This window comes from Kryptolebias marmoratus, linkage group LG4 (genome assembly GCF_001649575.2).
Source record: "Kryptolebias marmoratus isolate JLee-2015 linkage group LG4, ASM164957v2, whole genome shotgun sequence".
In the NCBI taxonomy this organism is placed as follows: Eukaryota; Metazoa; Chordata; class Actinopteri; order Cyprinodontiformes; family Rivulidae; genus Kryptolebias; species Kryptolebias marmoratus.
The window spans coordinates 25,186,577-25,210,241 of NC_051433.1; the positions used below are offsets into that span (position 1 = coordinate 25,186,577).

General features: G+C 37.1%; 1 protein-coding gene across 8 annotated transcripts in view; it reads left to right on the top strand.

Annotated features, from left to right (window-relative positions):
• The window catches only part of chl1b (cell adhesion molecule L1-like b), a 99,589-nt gene that overhangs the window by 57,090 nt on the left and 18,834 nt on the right, over positions 1–23,665 (top strand). For 5 of the 8 annotated variants that reach the window (XR_005233099.1, XM_017426965.3, XM_017426958.3 and 2 more), the window contains exons 3-20: positions 1,439–1,456; positions 6,010–6,118; positions 6,327–6,517; positions 8,864–8,986; positions 10,518–10,688; positions 10,972–10,995; positions 11,094–11,205; positions 12,196–12,377; positions 13,527–13,658; positions 15,186–15,326; positions 16,631–16,742; positions 17,366–17,532; positions 17,610–17,775; positions 17,895–18,019; positions 18,353–18,454; positions 20,110–20,307; positions 20,525–20,595; positions 21,315–21,537. Coding sequence is in view for 7 of the 8 variants with exons in the window: in XM_017426965.3 (XP_017282454.1) it covers positions 1,439–1,456; positions 6,010–6,118; positions 6,327–6,517; positions 8,864–8,986; positions 10,518–10,688; positions 10,972–10,995; positions 11,094–11,205; positions 12,196–12,377; positions 13,527–13,658; positions 15,186–15,326; positions 16,631–16,742; positions 17,366–17,532; positions 17,610–17,775; positions 17,895–18,019; positions 18,353–18,454; positions 20,110–20,307; positions 20,525–20,595; positions 21,315–21,537 (2,367 nt within the window). In the remaining variant the exon portion in view is untranslated. The remainder of the gene's footprint in view (positions 1–1,438; positions 1,457–6,009; positions 6,119–6,326; positions 6,518–8,863; positions 8,987–10,517; positions 10,689–10,971; positions 10,996–11,093; positions 11,206–12,195; positions 12,378–13,526; positions 13,659–15,185; positions 15,327–16,630; positions 16,743–17,365; positions 17,533–17,609; positions 17,776–17,894; positions 18,020–18,352; positions 18,455–20,109; positions 20,308–20,524; positions 20,596–21,314; positions 21,538–23,665) is intronic. The other 3 variants (XM_017426961.3, XM_017426960.3, XM_017426962.3) reach the window with 3 other exon arrangements.

Below are 23,665 nucleotides of genomic sequence, written 5' to 3' on the forward strand. Positions count from 1 at the left end.
TAATGTATAACCCAAGAAGATCTGTACTTCTTCACAACTTTCTCTGACTTGTACGGAGAGTTCCTTGGTCTTCATGCTGACTCTTTCATAGTGGTAGCCCTTACTGTTTAGAAGTTAAACTGGTATTGATTTGGTGGGCTATCAGAACAGATGTATAAATACTATATTATGCTAAATATCCTATTCAGGAAATTACTTAGCTCCTAAAGGTAATGGTTGGGGCTTCAAAGCAAAGGGGACAAATACATCTGCAGTTTTATATGTTTAAAATTATTTAAAACATGCTTTTTCCCCCATTTTACTTCAAGAATGTGGAGTATTTTTGTTTAATTCTTACTTATTATCAAGTTAAATCTCTATTTAAATTCCAGGTTATAAGCCAACCAAAAAGATATGCACCAAATGGAGGTGTGTACTTTTTAAACCTGCTGTATGACTTTAAGTACTAATATTGGCTAATATAACCAAACTTCAAGTGAGTAAGTGTCAGATGTCAACATCAAGCTGGTTGTTTTTTGGTTCTAGTCCAACAAAAGGAACAGTTTGGTGTCTGTCATGCAGGCTTTCGTTTGTGAAGCTTTTGCCAACCAACTAAAAACTAAGATACTCTCACCCGTTCCTTCTTTTTTTAAAGTGAGGTCTGTTCTGTGAACACCATGGTACTGCAACTTCCTATTATAGCCACCTGAGGACTGAGGTGATGACATAGTGATATATAGCATCATGTGTATCTTGTGAGAGAATGAAGCAGCTCAACTCAGGGGAAGCAGCTGGGGTGGAAAACTAGGAGACATGTCATTTTTCTTAATTTTAGTCTGTGTATTTACTGACTTGTAATAAGGAGAATAGATTGCCGACATATGTACTCATAAGTGTTTTTAATGAATTCACAATAACAACTGCTCCAAGAAAATTGTTGATATAAGATGAAAAAGGATTGATGTGTTATGGTTGTTTACTGTCTGGGTTTTTATTCAAAGAAGTTGACCCTGGATTGGTTTTATCAGAAAAAAAGAGCTGAATAATTTACAGGGAAATGTATCACACTATAGAGAAGTGTTACAATTATCAGGAATTCTATGTACTGAATATATTTACAGCTAATATCATTTTTTTCAATTCGTTTCTGCTGCCTTTTGAGTTGGATCTGGCTGTGAATCCCAGTTCCCTTGGAAACACATATCAAACACATCTCTCTAAATTATTCAGAAATTTCACCAAAGGGTTTAATGAAAAAAATAAAACAGTTCAAACAGGCTGTCTGAAAAAGGCTAATGTATTTATGGGGATCACTATCAGAAAATTGTTTTAGTTTTCTATTTGTTTGTATTTTAGGGTATTTGGGTATATGAAATACTTTGAAAAGCGGGAACTGTTCCGAAAAGTGTTGACTGTTTTTGTTTTGTTTGATTTTCTCTTGCTACCATGGATTATGTAGTTTTGGGTCACATGAACAGTGAGTAGCTTCAGAATCGTTTATTTTACTTTCTGCCATACATTCTGGATGTCATGGTCATGTATCATCAATCCATACTACTGATATTTCTTTCCTCTAGGACTTTGGTTTTGCTTCATGTTTGATCATTCTGTGAATGCACATTATTCAGTTCCTCACACTTACCCACATAAGACTGAATCTTTCATGTTTAGTCTTGTCAGTTTTCATGTATTAATATACATTCATTTCTTTTTTTTTAATTTTCTATGACACATACAGTATATTTTGCATTCAGAAGCAGTGTCTACAAAAAGCTGGGTCTTTGTTGAACAAAGCTGGACACAGGATTGCCTGTTGTATGTGAAGAATTGTATAGGTATATTCAATGATTATTTCCTGAAAGGTTCATTAAAATCCATTCAGTGGTTCATAAGATTTTTTTTACTAATAGCCAGACAGAGTTGACTTTTAAACAAAGATCTTGTGAAATCTGTTAGCACTTAAAATGTGTTGAGGTTCAGACTCAGCTTCTGTCACACCAGATTTTAGATCAATATCTGTCAAATTAACTGGGTTAAAGCCATTTTTTGATGTACAACCAATGATTACTTCCTGAGAGTTCCAATAAAACCCATCCAGTGGTTCATGAGATATTTTGGTATAAGACAGGCACATCAACACATGCACATACAGACAGAGAAAGACAAAAACATTATCATCTGCCTTTGCCTTTCTGCAGTCGGTGATACCAGCACATTGTAAAATCTCATTCTGCATATGTTACAAAGACCTGAAGTACACTGTACACACACTGAAGTGGTCTGTCCTGACTGAACCCTGTAAAAGAATCAGTGGAGAATTTTCACTGCAAAATGCAAGGAAGAAAAACCTCAAATATTTTAATATTGCATATCCTCAATGCTATAATGTCTTGTAAAATAAAATGTCTTGAGAGAAGAAACAGTATACTTACAATGCAACAACTTTCCTGACCAACTTTTTAATAACCTTCTGGGGATGAATGATGCCCCACCATGTCAAAATCAGTATTCCCTAACTTACTGGGCCTTGCAAAAGTATTCACCCCCTTGGATGTTTTCTGCTTTCATTGCTGTTGTAAATCAGTCATGAACACTATAAATTGGACTTCTTTACAAAAAAAAAAAAAAAAAACCTTCAGAGTCAAAGTTGAACTAAGTTTCTACAGAGAAATACCAATTAAATAAAAATATTTGTTGTAAAGTAAGTAATTGCTTAAATATTCACTTAATTACAAGTCATGAGATGGGTAAAAAAGGCCCCTATACTTCCCCAGCAATTTTGGTAAATACAGTACATCATCAATAAATGGAAGGAATATTGAACGTGTATTTCTACTAAGAGCAGGCTGTCCTGACCGTGAAGAAGGAGAATAGTGAGCGAGACCACCAAGACACCTGTGAGCTCTCTGAAGAAGGAACAAGCTTCATCAGGAGAGATGGAGAGACTGAGCTTTATGACAGAGTGGCAAACAGAAAACCAGTGTGAAAGATAACTCAGATTAAATCTCGACTAGAGTTTGTATAGATTGTTTAGAGACTCATGCTCTAACCCAGTAATCAAACCATGTTTACAGAAAGCTGAGTGTGTGCTGAACATTTTGACATGTAACACATGGATATTGTGGTAAATGCATACTCATCAAAACGGAAGATGAAAGAAAGGATGTAAAAATGAGAAAAATACCTGTAGTCCCGTTGGTTTTCAAGCCAGAAATGCAGGAATGGCTTTTTATTCACAAATTAAATTAGGCTATTAGAAGAAAACAAAAATTCCTTGATTTGTCAGCAATTAAATTAAACTTAACGTAGATGATTTTCTCTAACAGTTTCCTGATTTGGGTTTGTAATTGTGCAAATTGTTGTACTGAAAAAAAATAATGCTAGTTGGTGATTGTGCACTTTGGGGTTGTTGGCCGGAGCAAATAACATTTTTATTTTTTCTCACCGAGAAACACAACAGGAGAAGTGGCTCTAATGGTGTAACATTTAAAAATGAGTAAAGCACAGATAATGTCAGACACAAGCAAAAGTGCTTTTTAAATCAGCACTTCTAATCACCCTCCCATTTTGCAGCAGTGAATCTTAGCAAAAACAACAGTATTAAATGCATTCTCTGTATCAAATTAAATTAGTTATTTTTTATTAACACTTAAAGGAAAAATAATAAGCTGTAATCTGTTGGGCGAAACTAGTTTAGATATGCTGGAGAAACCTTCCATCTTCAATGACCTCTGCATAGGCAATGGGCATGTAAATGATCTATTAAGGGATTAAAGTGAACGCAGACAGAGCTCATGTAATTAACTCCAACTTCCAGAAACATGAACTGTCAACACTTGCAGTCCTAAAACTGTTTGACGAGAGCATCTTGTAACAATGTCTCTTTCAGGAGGAGTGCTCCACAATCAATCGAAAACTCATGTTCTGATCAAAATCGGTCAATCCAACAGACTCTCACTGGCCTCGATGCCCACACCTGGTTTAGATGACAGAGATGACAGAAGAGAAAGTGTGGAGTGAGGGAAATTTATATTCTCATCTCTAAATTAAACAATATCGAACATCGCAAGTTCTTCTAATAATATGCAGCCCTAACCAGGAGGTTGAGCTACTTCCTGCTCTATTTGTCCATCATTGTTTTTAAAATAAACCCAAAATGCAGTGTTTATAGACAGCAGAGCCTTAATTGTGTCGCAACTAATGAGGCTTAGTTTATGTGGAATAGTTTTTTTTATCCCCTGTCACCGAAATGTGAAGGCAGATGATAATGGTTTTGCCCATGTTACCAAAATATGTGACCCTTTGCTGGCAAAATGAGTCACAATGAGGGGTTTTTCAATAATGAGCTGTTATTATTTTTAAGTTCTCCATCTCAAAAGCTTCATATGATGCATAATTTGTTGAAATTTGGTTTTGTGTACGAGAGTGCAGGTTTGAATTTCAGATTAATTTTTATTGATCTGGAGTGATGTCATCGGAGAATGCCAACCCTATATTTAAAAAGGGGAATGCCCAAGCTTCACTTTGACACCAAAAGGTATACGAAGGGATTTACCAGCACTACAGCAGCCGGTAGATAAAAAAGGACAATTTAAAAAAGAAAATTAAAGGATAAGAATTAAAATGATTATTTTTGAAAACAGACCTGTTAGATAAATTTGATTCAAAAATAGATTAGTAAAAACATTTGTATTTTAGTTCCTAAGATCCCTAGATAGTGCCTTATGGAATCTTTATTTTATTTTATTTTTTTCACAAATCTGAATTACAAAAATCAATATTTTCACAGTTTTTCACTCTCAGAAAGTAATTATTGGACCTACATCTAAAACTTCTTAACTTTAAAAGTCCAATACATGAAGGCTGCCACAGCCAACTGATCTTGAAAAAACACAAAAATGGCTATAACTCTGTTCATTTTACAGATATATAATGAGGTAAAATTTGGTGTGGCAGTAGGCAGTAGGTGAAACTGATCCCCAACACATTGTGAGCATTAACATATAGTGCAAGATCTTTGCTTAAATTGCTGCCAATTCCTGTTTGAAGTCAACTCTGGGTGTCTGTTCACAAAATATGTCATGAACCACTGAATGGATTTTTAATGAAATACTCAAGAAGTACTTAGTAGATGGACATCTATAAGTGATTTAACTTTTGGAGCCAATCCAATTTAAAATGGCTACCACAGCCAACTGTGTGACATCTTTGCATATAACTGTTGCATTAATTGTTAGAGTCAACCCTGTTTTGTTAGCATAGTATCTCAATAAGTACGTGAATAATTTTAATTTATTAAAAAAGATTAAATTCAATCAATCCAATTCAGCTAATCAACTTGAGCCAACAAAAAATAGCTATACCTCAGTCAGATTTACAGATCTTGAGATGAAATTTGATGTGGTCGTAGCTGAGTCATTCACAACACATACTGTACTCTTATTTTCAAGGTTTGACCAAAGCAGCTACAACTTTATCTTTTCTCAACACAAGATGACGTGGCCGGCAATCAGCATTTCTTCAAGGAATGCTTGGCCTTTAATTCACTGCCGTCCTCTGTCCAGTTTTCTTTTTCTAAAGACCAATTGTCACATTATCCAATCAACTTTCAGCTTTTTAGAGAAACTGTGAATTCATTATCTGTATTTAATATTCACACATTTTACCATTCTGCATCTAAACTAAAGGAGTTATAGACATTGTAGTACAGTGGTTCCCAACCTGTGAGTGTACATCCTCCACATGGTTCAATGTTAAGTTCATTCCAAGAATTGCTTTGTCATATAAATACCCCAACAGTTCAGTGCTTCTTAATTCTTATAAATTAGTAATCAAAAATTTTAAAAAAGCATAGCTTAAAATTTTTACAGTAGACCAGTCTACTAAAATCTGGAATGAAGGTTTGTCAGTAGCAGGTTTGCAACCACTGCTGCAGCACATTTAAGATGAATGGCTACCTTAAGATTTTCCGTTTGAGGATCTTTCATTGCATTTTTAATATTTATGTACTCTTGTTTGTTTGCTTCCCAGTTGAGCAACTGCCCACCATCACAGCTCAGCCTCCCAGCACTGTCATTGCCTTCTCTTTTGATGAGCATTTCCCCATGACGTGTGAAGCCAAGGGGAATCCCAAGCCAGAGTGAGTACAGCGGCTTTTAACACTTCACAAGAGAGTTGGAAAGAATGGAGAGCTTAATAGCAGCCAAATAAACACCAGATACAAACAATGACAACACTTTAGGATTATCACGTTGCATTTGGCTGCTCTGGTTTTGAACTTTAAAAGATCAAGGGGGGCTGCATTCAGCCAACAGACCTGACATTTCAATACTGTGTTTTTTATGTAGATTTAGGTGGACAAAGAATGGCCAGGAATTCAACTACACTGCAGACCCCTACCTGAAGAAAGAAGAAAATTCTGGGACCTTTGTGATCCCTAAAACTGAGAACCTTACAGAGTACCAGGGCACCTATCGCTGCTATGCCTCTAACAAACTGGGGACGGCCATTTCCAAGGAGGTTGAGTTCATTGTGCCCAGTGAGTAACCTGCATCTGTCTGTGTGCTTGGATTAGGGGTGTTCATTGTGTTACAGTAATTTAAAAGTGGTTTAAAGCCAGTCTGTACCTCTTCACTGTGAATATCGCAGTGTATTAGAACATGAGTCTGCAACCTTTACAATCAAAAGAGCCATTTCTGCCCCTTTTCCCACTAAAAAATATTTCTTCAGACTCACAAAACCTACTTGAAAATTGAAATAAAGTGAAATAACACAACTCTATATTAAAGTTTATTTAAAAACTACATATAAAAGCTAGTTTGCCCCATTCTGTAATTCATCCATCCATCCATCCAGTTTCTTTACCCACTTCTCCATTTCAAGTTGCGGGGCATTCTGTAAGTAAAGAACTAAAATAAATTGTTGACATTTATCAGTATTTTTACATTTTAGGACAAAGAAAAAGACCAAACTCTTATAGATGGAAAACCATTTTGTTTATACCCCTTTGATAAAATGTAACCACTGAATTATGAAGCCTGATATGAGTCTGGACTATATTTGTGGAAAATTAATAAGTACCTCCACTCTGAAGTAATAAAGCATAAATTAGCATCCATGTAAATTATTTGAGTGATCGAAAAAATGGGAACAGTTTGTTGGATATTTAACTGTGACTCACTGAACGTTCTCTAATAATGACTGATATTGTTATTTACTTTTTTAGAAAAGACAAATCTTTTCTTTTACTTTTGATTGTTCTCAAAATGATTTGCCATATCTTTGCAGAACGACTGATTCCAAAAATTGTGAACCTGTTTGCGAAACTGCACTTTGCATTTTTTTCTCAGTAAATCTGTTATCCCTGTCAGGCTCAAATTAAATATTAGTAACAGGAAAATCAGATATGTTGTTGCAACGCCTGCCTTGAGAGGGTTAAAATGTTTAATTTTCTTGTGGACTTCAGAAAACAATCACACTATCTGACTAGAAGTTCAATTATTGAAGTGGTGAAGAGGCTAACAAACTATCAGGGCAATCTGATTGATCTTTGTTTCTTCTCTTGAAAGTATCATTCTTTTACTCTTTTACTTTTTTCCTCACATATAGTCAAAAACTGAAGATGAGAATTAAAATTTCCTATTGTGGTTCTACATACAAAAACTAATTTCCATGTCATTTTTTGGTCAAAGCTACAGGGAGTCGCTGCAGAAGAACCAAAGAGCCACATACGGCCCCAGAGCCAGAGATTTCAGACCCCTGTATTAGAGGCAGGGTTCCGACACAGTCTTGGAAAAATATGGAATTGTGTTTTACAATTTTCCAGGTCTGGAGGAGTATTGAAATATAAAAAAGTATGGAGAAGCACAAGTGTTTTTCAGACATTTTTCCGTACTGCATTTAAAATATATATATATTAAATTTAAAATTTATAAAAAAGCTTAGACAAGTCTAACATTTCTTCATAATTTTGTACATAAAAGACAGACACAGTCATAGTGATAATTAATTTTTGTTAATTTTCCAACATGTACCACATCTTGGCTATCTAATTTGGACCATGTTATCTTTGTTTGTGTTTCTGATTGATAACCTTTGGATCACAAATGGGCAACATAATGCCTGAGGAACAGCAGTGGGCACTGACTGACTGAATGATTTCCATCCAACCCCAGATGTTCTTAATGAGAAAAAAAAAACGAAAAAAAGAAAAAACGAAAATAGCATTTTATAGATGAAACTTTAGGTTTGTCTAGACAAACATTGTAGACATATATCTCTAAAATATTTAGACTAAAATACACAAAACCTTTTTTTTCTTTGGCCAGTTCATCATTGTTTGTGGTTCCAGAACCAGACTGAACAGAACACAACATTACCATGTTGTATATTACAGTCCACAAAAACTTTTGTAAGTTTGTGGAAATTTAAGTCTGGAAAAGCATGGAATTCTCTCTTGGCAAAACTGTAGAAGAGGCAGAAAGTCAGCATCTCATATACAGCTCTCTACTCGAAAGCATTTATTGGGATTTAGCCTGTTCATCTTTTCACTGTTTTTGCTCCAACTTCAGCTGATAGTGTGGATTCTTGAAGAAAATATTCTCCACAGGAAACCTGGACTCTTTGGCCCTGAATGCAAGTGCCCAGCAGTGGTGACAAGGCCACAACGACACAACGATAATGTCTGTTTTATGTCCGCAAATAAATGATAAAAGGTTCAGTCCACTGAATGATCCGGTACATGGCTCAGAAACCATGTTCTCAACATTTAATTTAAGAATATTACTGCCATCTTCTGGAAGAAAGGAGGGCTGCAGATTTGATTGTGTTCAAGTTTGACATCAGCTACTGTCTTAAGGGTTTGTTTTGTCTGCTTTTTCCCAAGATAACCCAAAATTCCCTAAAGAAAAGCCTAATCCTGTTGAGGTGGACGAAGGCCAGCCTTTTATTTTGAAATGTGACCCACCCAAAGGTATACCTCCTCTGCAGGTCTACTGGATGACTATCAGTAAGTAACACCTTACACGTATTAACTGACTCATGTTTCCGTATGTTTTCATATTCAAAACATTACTTTTCCTTATCTTCAGGATTAATTCCTTAAAACATTTTTGGTCTGAATATTGATTAGTACTTGCGAACTCACGCTGTGCAGCAAAACTCTTAACTGTAAAACCAATTTGTAGTGCTTCTCATCGCCACGGGCACTAAACATGTTTGGCTGAATTTTCTCAAAGTGAATATAGATTTAGTGAGTTGGTGTTTAAATTAAATATTTAACTGCAGTGTTGTGGAAAGCTGCAGCAAGGTGATACAGAAAACAGGCTGGGATGCTTCTGAGTTGCCTAAACAAAATTAGTAAGTTTCAGCCTTTTTGCTAAATAAACCTAAAGTGCAAGGCAACTATAGACTTTTAGAGACTACTGATGACACTTTATTAGTCTTAATCTAAAACCTAAGGCAAAACAGGGTTAATTAGAGGCCTAGCATTCCTGTAAGGAATGCATATTGCCTGCCACCTTTCACGACAGAGTTTTAATTCATGATGGTTGCCACACCCACTTTTTGCAAGATGTGTCAATGCTTGGATTATGTATTAGGGAGGACTTTCAGCTACTACGAAACAGACTTTGCCTCCTTATCTGTAATTTTGTGTAAGTTATACCCATTTTTGTGTTGGTCGAAGACAGATTAGCTGTGGCAGCCATGTTGAATTGGGCTGAATCCAATGTCAGCTAGTTGTAGATGCACATCCAATTATTACTTTTGCAGAGTTTCATCAAAATTTGTTCACTGGTTCATGTGATAGTTTAGTAACAGTGTTGATTATAACAGTTAAAACCTTAGTTTTAAGCAAAGATTTAGCACTCTGGGTATGTGTTCAGGATGACTTTCAGCTACTACAATGCCAAATTTTAGCTGAATATCTGTAAAATTGACTGAGTTATGGTTATTTTTGTGTTTCCTAAGGTCACTTGGCTGTAGCGGCCATCTTGACTTGGGTTGACTCCAAAATTTAATCAGTTGTACATGTTTACCCAATGATTGTTTTTTTGAAAGTTTCATTAAAATCCATCAAGTGGTCTGTAGGATATTTTGCTAACAAACAGTTAGAGTTGGCTCCAATAGTTAATGGCAAAGCTTTAAAAGCAGATTTTAATCTTTCAGTTAGTGCTTGAAATGTGTGTTGGGGATACGTCTCAACTATTACCAGACCAAATTTGAGCGGAATATCTGTAGGCTTGACTGAGTTACAGCCATTTTTGTGTTTGTTAAGGTCACTTAGCTGCGGCGGCCATCTTGAATGGGATTGACTCAGAAAGTTAATCAGTTATAAATGTCCAACTTCTGATTACTTTATAAAAGTTTCATTCAAATTGATCCAGAGGTTCATGAGATATTTTGCTAACAGTGTAGGCAGATAAACTCACACAGAGACACAAGCAAAAACATAATCGCTCCACTTTTGCGTTTGGAGCAATATATGTCAAAGTTAATTAGAATGAAACAAATTCTGACTGTTATTATCATGCGCTCAGACATGCAGCACATCGAGCAGGACGAGCGGGTGTCCATGGGCCTGAACGGAGACCTTTACTTCTCTCACGCGGTGGAGAAGGACAGCAGGAGGGACTACTGCTGCTACGCTTCCTTCACAATGATCCGAATCATTGCTCAGAAGACACCCATGTCTGTCAACGTCAAACCAAGTTAGTACCAAGTCAACTTCCCTAAATTCATCCAAACACAGTTGGCTCTCCAAAGCAGCATGACATAATTTTTGGTTTTCAGAGCGCAAAACGTTTCCAGCACATCCACTCTCACAGCTGAGCTTCAAAGCCATCTCAGTGTCATGCTGTCCTGTTTATGCGCTTGTTTTTGATTTTATGTTGTGCTTTTGATCTCGCCGTGACGCATCCGCATTGTGCTCATGTTGAACGTGTCTCTTTTGTGTGCATGTGTGTCATGGTGTGTCATCCACTTCCATGTCAGGGAAAAGTGACAGTTCTGAACGTGGTAAGTGTGAAGTTTGAAGAGTGCATTTTCTCCGCAGGCAGAAGCAGCCGTGTTCACTTTTCAATAATGTATTGGAATTCTCTGTTATTGTACATCAGCTAATGCAATTTTGGAGAGAAGACCCTCACTTCTGACGCCCCCTGGTGTCAGATCAGAAAAACAGCTTGTCAAAGGGGAAGACTTAGAACTGGAGTGTATCCCAGAAGGAATGTGAGTAACACCATGTTTTGCTGCAGTGTTGTTGAATTCCTGTCAATTTTTGTTTTTTTATAGATGTATGCTTTCACTCATTTAACACATTTAAACAAACAAAAGTCTAAACAGTAAATCCATTTTTGAAACTGTCTAAAAAGTAGGATGGATGGATGGATGAAAGGATAGATAGATAGATAGATAGATAGATAGATAGATAGATAGATAGATAGATAGATAGATAGATAGATAGATAGATAGATAGATAGATAGATAGATAGATAGATAGATAGATAGATAGATAGATAGATAGATAGATAGATAGATAGATAGATAGATAGATAATGTTCATATACAGCAATGGAATAAAGAATGTTCACCCTATGAGGTCACCCTTTTTACTCATTTTCCTAATAAAGATAATCTGGTCTTTACTAGCTTGTAAAATTATTCAAATCTAACCTCAAATGTACAAAATACCGTATTTTCCGGTCTATAAGGTACACTTAGAAGCCTTCAATTTTTTTCAAAAAATGACAGCGTGCCTTATAATCCGGAGCGTCTTATATATGGAAGAAGTCGTAATGTCAAAAGTCAAATGTGAGGCCATCTGTCTGACAGCTGAAGCTTGGACCCAGCCGGGTGCTTTTTGAATAAACAATGACATGATGGAATCTGTTGTGTTTCTGTACACTTAAGGTAAGATTTGAATAAGTTTAATAATAATTAATAATATTTTAGAACCTGGCAAAGACCAGATCATTTTAAATATATTTTGATACATAAAACCCCAGAATTGAAAGAGGGTGGACATTCTTTTTTTCCTATGACTGTATGTATATGTGCACATACGTGCACACGTTTATACACTCAAATATTGTCAGTTTCCACACCCACTTCTTGCAAGATGTGTCAATGTTTGGAATATGTGTTAGGGAGGACTAAAGAAAGAGAGGAAAAGAAAGAGAAACACATTTTAGACCTAATATTTTGTTTTATTTTTTTTAGTCCAACTCCACAGGTGGAATGGGTGAAACTAAATCATCAGCTTCCTGTTAAAGCACAACTGGTGAATCATGGGAAACTTCTGATGGTACCGCAAGCTGAACAGGAGGACAGTGGGCAGTACATGTGCAAAGCTAAGAACCCACTTGGAGAAGCAGTCCACTACTTCACAGTATCAATAGAAGGTAACAGCAGTGTACAGTGAATCATAAAGTGGTGTTACTACAGAAATCTCTTAACAATTATTTTTCAGTAAAAACAGAGGAGAAGATGTAAAGTCAATAGTTATAATGGTACCGTTTTCTATAGTCCATTAAAGATCTATTTATAGAAAATTACTGCTGTAGTTTGAAACTTTATGTGAAAGAAAATTTATTTGGTTAAAGCACAGACGTACTTGCTGCAGTGGCTCCCAACCAAACAAATATTACTGATGACATCAGCAGGAGAAGAAAAAAAAATCAATAAAATGATGAGAAGTGTGACATAGTACACTTTATAGGCCTCTCTCTCTCCCCCTCTCTCTCTATATATATATAGGAGCACTATCTGAACATGGCTAGACATCAAAACATGGAAAGTGACTGCTTTAATGTATAGTATGTTTTGCTGAAGTAGAAAAATTAAAGTAGCAAAAAAGTAGAAAAATTACAACAGCTAAAAGTCACAGCACCAATCTCCTGAATGAGCTGAACGTTTTGATACATGAATGGCTAAAAAAGCAGAAAGTATGAAGAAGTAGCTAGGTTCCATAAAATGTACAGAAAAAAAACAAAGGAAAACGATAGTGTGAATGCTGACTCAGCACCCATACAGTGATTGAAGTAATCAGTTATGGTATCTAATTGTAAACAGTAAACGTCCTTGTAGCTGTATGAGAGGATGCACACTAAGCTTACTAGCATTGTATTGTATTTGCTTTGCATTTATAACATTTAACATTTGACCTTGTGTGTCACCCTGTGCAGGTGTTATCATTTAATCAGACATTTCTCTTTGGAACCCCCTTTCTTTTTTAGTAGTACTGTCATGCTCTCAGCTGTGATGTATGTGTATATTTGCAACTTCAAAAAAAATAAATAAAGTACTCACAAACGGAAGAATTCGAAAGCAGTGGGGATAGAAAATGACACATAATACCTGCATTGTGCTGAAAGTCCCTCTGGGGAGAAGTGTTGCTTTGAGGATCCATGTCCACATGCTGTGGATAGTAAAAGCAGCATTCATTTGTTCTGAATAATACACGCCGAGTAGCAGCGATTGCAAGGGCCTGGTGTCTCCTTTCCTCTGACACTCGACAGTTTGATAACATCATGCTGACTGTGTGTTCCCAGAGCCTCCAGAGTGGGTGTCAGAGCCAGAGAGCCAGCTCAGTATGATCGGCTCAGATGTGCCCATCAAGTGCTCTGCCAGGGGGACCCCACAGCCGACCATCACATGGAGAGTGAACGGTAAACTTCTGCGGGGTGAGTCTCACTATAATCTCTGCAGAAAGGCTGTTTTTTTATCCCACAAAACTTCATGCTGTCTTTTTTTGTTTCCTTGCTGCCTTTATCATAAACAAAGACAGTTAAAAAGTGAAAAGGTAATCCCTTAATGAACGGTAAAGTTTAATGATAAAGTTGAAATGCTCTTTAAATTGCATTCTATCTATAGGAGCACAGCTTTTCTAATACAGTAACAGTTTTCCCACAAAATCTAGTTAGATTCATAGGGAAAGGATGGTGTTTAGCATTGACAAATTTATATGTAGTTTTTGTTTTAGTGACTTCTACTACATTAAAAGAGTGGATTGTCTCAAATTGGGGAGCTCTGTTCTGCCGTAGGAGATGCCTTGCACAGAAAATGATGGCTCACACTGAAGGTTTTTATTGATTACTTTCTTAGAGTTTCAATAAAATCTTTCCAGTGTTACATGAGATTTTTTTCTAACAGACAAAAAAAAACATAAACACACACAGTCAATTGCACAATCTCCTGCCTTTCATGGCGGCAGGCAATAAACAGTAGTCAAACTTTTGGCAATTTTAAATGTAGCGCTAAAAGAAACTCGGTCTACGCCTCTAAAGATTCCTTTAATGTTTTACACTGAGAACACCTGAGCTGATTGTATCTGATCTCTGCTCTTTTAATGTGAAAACCGACTGACGAATGTTGAATTATATCATGAGGAATGTCCAATGGTAAAACCACTGGACATTTTGTGAAGTACTTAATAAAAACTAAGAATAAAGTACTTCATCGATCATTGGCCTTAAAGATTATCATACAATTATGAAAGGAAATAAAGCTTTAAATATTTTACTGAGAGAATTCCAAGTGCCTCTGTTGTAGGTGTTGGAGAGGTATTAAAACAACCCAGTGGCAAAAACATCTTTACACACTTACATGGCCCTGAAACAATGCCAGACTTTGTGTAGTTCTGTCACTTAAGTGCTGAATAAAAGCAACAAGAAAAAATAAATAAAGCGCAATAGATGTTTTTATTAGCTGTAACCGACAGAACACATTTTATTCTCAAGTTGGACTGTTAGTGTTGAAATTGCACGATGGGCCCTTGGATTCAACAAGGTCAAGACTTTTGTTGGGTTCTGTTTTTTCTTGTTTTTTTAATATCCTCCATATCGGTCCAAAATATCGTGTCACCTCTGATCAAGGCGAAGAGCTTGTGAGGGGTTAGAATGTAGATTAGATATTTCGTCGCTGAATGGCAGAAAAGTAGTTCAGAAATATAAATATGAGAGATGGATTTACATTGGCCTCAATCTGAGCCTCACTTTTGGTGAGCCATTCCATTGTGTGCCTGTTTAGAAAAAAACAAAACAAATTTGTCAACATCGATCGGGTCGAGTCATGCTCTGAAGATAAGAGAACCCCTCTCAGGCCAGCGCAGTGTCAGTAAATGAGGGTGAATTCAAAAACTGTAACTTTATAGTTTGATGTGTTTAAATGACGATGATCTGAAACATTTGGCCACTTTCGGTCCATTACAGATTCCCCAGTGGCCAACAGGAAGGTATTTCATGATACCATAGTGTTACATAATGCCAAAGCTTCTGACAGCGCGGTCTATCAGTGCGAGGCCTCCAACAAACATGGAACCCTCCTATCCCATGCCAACATCATGATTATGAGTAAGTACGACAACTCTTCTCTCTATGAGCTGCAGTTGCCATCAGCTCTGTTTTGCCATCATGCTTTTCCTCTGGTGCACAAACTCACAACACAATTGTGGCAAAGTCTTTGTTTCACTGTGGTTATGAGGATGTGTCAGACTTTGCGGAGAGTCATTCACAGACCGCTGACTGATGTGTCAAGCTGGAGAGCGGGCGCTCATGCTGGCATGCGCCCATAAAGCAGTGAGGAGCCCAGGGAAGGAGAGCTGTCAAGCAAGCGGCATTACTTCATTCAGGCTAGCGGCTCTCTGCGAGAAGCAACAGGCTCTGTTCTCTGTGCCATTTATATGCTAACAAGTTCATCCTACATCTTGCACACATTCCACCACCATAAGACAAACACGTGCTGTCGAACGAGTGTAGATAAAGTACCACAAACAGAATGTTTCTTTCTGCCGCTGTGTGCAGCCGTGCACTCACTGACACAGGGCTTAATACAGTTGGACGGTCTCCGAATGCTAAGTCCCAGCTGCTGCTTCAGTGAACAATCAGGGGAGACAGACAATTTTAATGAGAGGATTTGGCTACAACTGATAAGGTGCATGATCACAAATAAATCATTATTGCATTGTTTCCTCTTTGATTTAATTTTCACATTTCTGTCAAACCCGGCAGCCAAGTCATTTTTTAAAATTAAATTTACACCCAGGAATAAGCATGGAGTCAAAGATAAAAAAGGTTGTCCTGAACTATTTCGAATGATGTCGTTTGAAAGAGTTTACTCAAGTATTTTTCCAAATATGTTGATAAGCGAATCTGAAATGTGGGTATGCACTCAATGTAAACAAAGCACTTTTATCTGCGTCCTTTACTCAACAAATCTGAGTGTAAATACATACCAGTAATCGTCAGACATCTTGGTCCAAACAGCTCTTCCGTTTACGTCACAATTGTTGACCTATTTTCAGTCGAGTGTTTCCGTAGGTTAACAAACCCATGTGGTAGTTGGCACCTGTTTACAATTTTGCTTACTTTTATTTTTAAGACGCTTTAACTATCAATATGAGGAAAAAAAAATTGAAGATTTTGTTTGTTTTTTTTTTCTTTTTTGACCAGTCTTCAGGACTTTGCAATAAGTACCTTTAATCTTACAATTAAATGCTTCTCTACCAGCTTGAAATGTTGGGACCTAGTCTCACTCCATGCTAGTTATCTTTAGTGGTTAAGAAGTGATCTAGTTTCCATCACAGTGAGACAACCACTTTCAGAATCCAGTGATCAATCGCTCACTGATCACTGGATTCTGCTTTTGATTTTTGCAGATCTCCAACCCATGATTCTGACCAAGAGTGGGGAGGATTATTCTGCAGTGGAGGGGAAAGGAGTGATGATACACTGTAAAGTCTTCAGCTCTCCTCCTTCCAAAGTCACTTGGTAAGTGTGCAGTTTCGTTCTGGCTCAACACACCAGCAGAGAGCAGTAGATCTCAACTGGTTGACTCATAGTGTTCACTTTAATTCGAACACCTGACATCCAAGACAGAGTAACCCTGCTGCTTCACTGAAGACTTTTTGACACAAACCTATTTAGTTTTAATTGATGCACAGTGAGGTTTGATTTATTTAGATTTATAATAGATTGAAGTTATAAAAAATGAACAATTGATACATTTACTTAGACTTTAGTTGCTATTTGTTTTTAATCACCTGCCACTGAAAGGCAAAGGCAGGGGATAATGGTTTTGCCCGTGTCTGTATGTGTACATGTGTCTGTCTGTTACCAAAATATCTTGTGAACCACTGAACAGATTTTAATGAAGCTTGCAGAAAATAATCATTGGATCAACATTTATAACTGATTACCTTTGAAGTGAACCTGATTAAAGATAGCTACCATGACCAACTGACCTAAAAAAAATGGCTATGACTTTTTCAACATAAGATGATCTTAGTCTAAAACTCTGACATGAAAGATGGTGGGCATTATGCATTCCTTCGAGGAATGCTACGCCTTTAGAATTCTTCTTCTTACTTTTTTTTTATCTTTTTGTTTTCCAGGAGAAAGGATGACTCCTCTGAGTCTGTTGAGGGACCCAGGTTCTTGGTTCACGATAACCATTCCCTCGAGATCTACAGGGTGGAGAAAGTCGACGCGGGACAGTACACGTGTTTCGCTGAAAACACAGAGGGCTCGTCCGCCATTGATGCCGTGCTTTATGTGAAAGGTAAACTTTTATATTAAAGCAGTGTTGCTGCAGCTCAGAGTCCTTCCAGCGTAACTAACTCGTCCGTTCTGTGGAAGATCCCACCAGAATAGTGGTGGCCCCAAAGGACCAGCAGATCTTAAAAGGTACCACAGCCCGGCTCTCCTGCCTGGCAGAGTACGACAAGTCCTTCAGCTACGACTTTGAGCTCCTGTGGGAAAAAGATGACACAGAGATTGCTTTCAACTATACTGAGAATTCAGGGTAGGAACCAGAATTCTGTTTATTTCTTTATATTTTTTAAACATTGCAGCCTCAGCTGAAAAGAAGTTTTACTTTCAGTTGGGACAGTTAATATTGAGTCTCTATATCTCTGTCAACAGATACTTTCTAGAGAATGGGACTCTTCACATTGACAATGTGAACTACAGAGACCAGGGTGTGTATACCTGTGTCGCAAAAACTCCAGTGGACCGAGCCACAGCCTCAGCCCTGCTCATGGTGTTAGGTGGGTGAATGTTTGAGCAATGTTTCTTCTCCAGGCCAAAGGATCAGAAAACCTAAAGCTACGTCTATGTGTGACACACTTGTGAAGTGATCAAAATGTCAGAAAACACAGGCCGTGACTTTATTTGTGCTGCTGTCCATCTGCAAGCCAGCCCTCCAAGACACAAGCAGCAGCCAATACGGTGATTCGGCTCGTTCCACATCCTCTGACTCCTGGGATGATTTGATTGAACATTTGTTTCCTTGGCCTTTTCTCACTGCAGAGATTGATGTGTGTATGTGTGTGTGTGTGTGTGTTTATGTGTGATTTTCTAAAACCAGTCATGATTTTCAGATGTCCCCGATCCACCTGATAACTTGGTCCTGTTTGACCACAAGAGCAAAAGCGTGAAACTGAAATGGACTCCAGGGGATCATCACAACAGCTCAATCACAGGTACAGCCAAACATCCATGCATGTAGGTAGAAATGCATACAGGAGGGCTGCTCAATTTTAGAAAAAATAATAATCACTAAATTTTTTGGTCAATATTGTAATCCCAGTCGTTGCAAACAATTACCTACTGAGTTTGGAAACACATTGCATTTATTGTAACTAAAGAACAGTGAATTGCCTTGAACATGAAACTTTCCTTGATACCTTCTTGTTAAGTTTTCCCTTAAAAGAAATATCATAAGCTTTTATTCAAATGTGGACTACTGTATAAAATAATAAACACAAATAAGTAAAATAAAATCAGCAATACAGTGAACTTTCAAACTATTTATAGAGTCCTACAAAAAAATCTCTTATTGCCCTATTTTTTTTTTTTTTCCATGTTTTAGGATGTAATGTTTTTATTTTACCCAAAAGATGTCTTATCATATGGTGGATTAATAAAATTCCAACAATTAAATGGGTAAACAATCAAAATTTCATGAACATTGACAAATTTAAACAAAAAATACTGTAAAAGCATTTCAGTTCAACAGAACATTCAAAGATTTATTAATGTGTATACCAGGGGTGTCAAACTCCAGGCCTCGAGGGCCGCTGTCCTTGGAGTTTTAGGTTTTTCTGCTCCACCACACCTGATTTAAATGGTTTAATCACCTCCTCACCAAATCATCAAGTTCTCCAGGAGCATGGCAACAAGACATCCATTTAAAGCAGATGTTTTAAAGCAAGAACACATCTAAAACATGCAGGAAAGTAAATAAGGTTCCTCACATTTGTTTCACATTAAATGAAAATAAACCGTCTTCCCTTTTGTAAAAAACAACCATTTCACATATAAACCTAAAACTCATCCTGCACTTCACAATAATTACAGGAACCTTGATGGCATCCTGTTGTATGGTATTTGTTGTATTAGACTGACTAATGAAGATGGCAATGATGATGATAATGATACGTTTGTATCTTGATTTGTTGATGACCTATTTTTCTGTAAACTTCAGCACAGCGTTATAACAAACTTTACCTGAGATATAATCATGTTTTGGAAACATTTTACCTACAGGGGTGTAGTTTTATTATTTTTTAAAGCAGAATATCTGATTTCACAGCTTTCTTCTTTTCTGTTTGATCTGATGGTTTGAGTCATCACATACAGTACTTGGTAATGTTTATACCAACCAGGCTTAAGGGAAAGTTGCAGCTCATTTAGGAGGCAAGACAAGATGAGAGCCTGCTTGTAAAGTGGATTAAGGACAGTATTTTTATTTATAAGAGTTTTTTTTTGTTGATTATCCTGTTTATGTGTTTATTTGGAGCCAGAATCAAAACTCCAAATTTGATTAATTGCACAGCCCTAACATACAGTGTACATTACATTAATACAGTGTTCATCTGTGAATGGTATCAACATGACACACATTTTTGGGCATCACGCAGCATGTACAATAGATTAATTTGATACCATCTTGTCCAATTTAAATCCATTATTGATTCATCCAAGCATGAATTATGATTTGTCTCCCTAAGGAACACTCAAACCAGGGGCAGGGTTTGAAAAGCCTTTCTGCACAGCTGGTGGTTAGATAAACAGTCGTTTAGATGGAGCCGCGGCAACAAGAGACCACTCTGATTGTCTTTATGTCTGTCAACAGAGTTCATTATCGAATATGAGGAGAACAAGTGGGAGCCAGGAAATTGGAAGGAGCTGCTGCGAGTACCTGGGAACCACAACTCAGCTGTCCTCAAACTCCACGGCCACGTCGTCTATCGCTTCCGGGTGTACGGCGTGAATGCTGTAGGGTCGGGGTTTTCCAGCAAGCCCACAGAGAAATACAAAACCCCCCCTGCAGGTCCGAAATCCTTCCTTTTGAATACTGTTTTTTTGGATTAAGGTCCCTTTGGCCACTTGAGCCGGCAACACTGTGGCTCTATGAACTTTAAAACACTCATAACTGCCACATAATTGAATCCACTCTTGTTGAAAATCTGCTCTCTTGTGAGTCTCTTTCACTGGAGATTTCTTCCACTAACAATGCTGACAAAATCTATACTCCTTCCTTTGTACAGCTCCTGACAAGAACCCTGAAAATATCAAAATCGAAGGTCATTTGCCACATGAAATGGATATCAACTGGGAGGTAAGAACTCAAGTCTGCTCTTTTATTATCCTGTTACTTCTAATTCTGCTGCGTGGCCTACCTTCGCATAGTGAATTATTCACTTCCTCTACAGTTTCTGGCAGTCATAGAATTTCTCTCAGAGGACAAAAATGAAGTTTTATCAATGTTTCATTTGCAATTGCTAATAATTTTTGAAAAAGAAATAGTCCTCTTCTGATATTTCACTCTGAGGATCGGATGTTAAGAAAAAACTTTTTTTTTCTGAGATGACTGTGAATAAGTTTCTATTGAAAGCAGCTCCTTTTCTTTGATTAGAAAGCACAAGGAAGGTTGTGAAAAGAAAATCTTTCTTTTAACGTTCGCAGCCATCCATTTGCCTTTATTGAAGAAAGATGTATCTCTACTTCACTTATTATCTGGTTGCCCTGTCATGGTAATGTAGCCCCTGATTCACAGATTCATGAGCTCTCCAGCTGTTAATGATTTGCTTTTGTAGATAATGGTATCTTATTATATTTCTCACGGTCTGACTTCTGTGAGGAGATGAATCTTTTCATCTACAATAACTTAGCAAGCCCTAAATCAAATAAAAGTCTTGCTGCTGGACCAGGTCATCTGTTCCGTTGTTTTATTAGATACGAGGATGAAACACTGCCTTTGTTCTGAGCACATCTCACTGAGCGTGGTTGTCATTTTAATCCTCCAACTTTTGTCGTCTTTTTTCTTCAAACTTCCAGCCCCTGTTACCCATTGAGCACAATGGTCCCGGCCTGGAGTACAAGGTGAGTTACAGACGGCAGGACGTGGAGGAGGAATGGATGGAACATACAGTGAAGAGACACTCATTTGTGGTCAAGAACACCCCCACGTTTGTGCCGTACGAAATCAAGATCCAAGCCAAGAACAACCAGGGCTGGGGCCCCGAGCCCAAGATAGTGGCTGGCTACTCAGGAGAGGACTGTGAGTTATCATGTCATTGTGTGAATCCTGAATTAACATCCACACTGTAATTTCCTCTTTATAGTTTCTTATGCAATTTTTTCGCACTCAACCCTATTCTGCATACTTTGTGCTATTTTAACCTTTCTTACAACAAAGCATTCATTTTGCCTTAGAAAAATGTACTCAGACTCTTAGTATTTCTAACATTTATACTTTTTGACTTGTGTAACTTTATTTACAAACATTTTCCCCATAGAGATACATTGAGGTCTCTTCATTCCATTTAAAAAAAACATTTTTCTATGAATTGTACTTCAGCATTCTTACTTAATTTTTGACTTATTTTACAGCTTTGAGCTACTGTCTTGTTAATTGCAGCTTTTAGCTATGGTTTCGCTAATTTTGTTTTAGCTACAATTTTGCTACATTTAGCTTTTAGCTACTGTTTTGATCGTTTTAGCTACTGTTTTGCTAATTTTGCTTTCAGCTACTGTTTGATCATTTCAGCTTTTAGCTCTTGTTTTGCTCATTTCACTTTTTAGCAAGAGTTGGATAAGTTTTAACCACTCTTCTGCTAATTTTAGGATCTGTTCTGCTTGTTTTAACTTTACCATTACAGTTAAATATTGATTTTTCAGTAAAAGCATTCTTCATTTATTTCTTTATTTTTATTTAAAGCTGTGTGTTTGGAGGTTTTATGCAGCAGTGGCTCAGATGTCTACATGTGGAAAAAAGTGTTGCTTAAGCTTCAAACGTACACAGTCTCTTTAGGCAACTTTGCCTTCATCTGAGTAGCATGTTAGTGTCGTTTCACACAGTGTGTTTCTGATGTCATCATATCTACACTGTGCTGTAAATGCTCGGATGAATCAACAGTATCCCATCTGCTCGGCACCAAATGGTAAACAGCACAGCTGAAGTAAATATTCAAATATTTCAAGCAGAAGATTGGACACTGAAACAAAGCTGAAAGGAGAATGGTGTCTGCCTAACAAGTTAAAACAGCCGGGTTATGATTCCCCTCTAGTTATCGAGATTTACCAACATTTTATTGCTGTTATACAAGTTAGATTGTTAGATTTGTACAGATGTCCTGAGAATGTGTCTACCACCCTAATGATGGAAAATACATCAATCAATACAGCTTTAAACATAATTTACAAAGATAAAGGCGAAAAAGAAGAAATTCTGTTTGAAGCTCACTGAAATGAACTATTTTTGTTTTTTTACGTATCAAAGTACAGATGATCACAAGATTTCCGCCCACCTCCAGCTGCTAGTTGGAGCTGGATATATCTTTTTATTTGAGCTTAAAGGAGCTTTGGTTTATTTAGAATAGGGAGTTTCGTTTGTATGTTTTGTTGGGGTGAATTGCTTTGAACTGAAGCTTTAAAGTAGGTTTCATGTTTTTGTTATAACGTGAGCATTTGATATGGTTAAGTGTGAACAACTTAAAATTATAGAACATAACACCCCACTGACATCTCCAACTTTAAGTGCCCCTCTTTATAATTTCTTACCATCTCAGCACATGAGCATTTTTCAGATGATTTTCTTGATGTAGTCTGAGCATGTTCTGGCTCAGCTGTAGTGTCTTTAGTGAACCGAAGTTTACTGTATTTCCTTTATTTAGCTTTCTTCTGGACTTGTCCCCTGGAGGTCTCCTCAGGTTACAACACTTCTTTAATGTTGTCTTCCTACCTAAATGTGATATTTTAAACGTAGCATTTACCCTCCTGGTGATTCATAATTCTAATCTACTTTTGTAGGTTCTGTAGGTTCTTATTAGAACAGTTTTCATAAATACTCTAATAAGAAAAGTGAGCACATCAAGCTCATTGTAGTGATTGCCTGCCACTGAAGACAAACGGTGGTAATGTTTTGCCTGTGTGTGTGCTTGTGTGACTGTCTGTTAGCAAGATAGCTCATGAACCACTGGACATATTTTATTGAAACTTTCAGAATGCAATCATTGGTAATAAATCTACAACTGATTAACTTTTAAGGTCAACCCCTTTCACAGTTGAACAACTTTAGCAAAGACAAAAGTGGCCAATTATCCAAATATTGAACTGAGATTCAGTGTGTCAGTAGCTTAGAGTCATCCTCAACACATACTCTGACTACTAACTGAAGACATGAGATC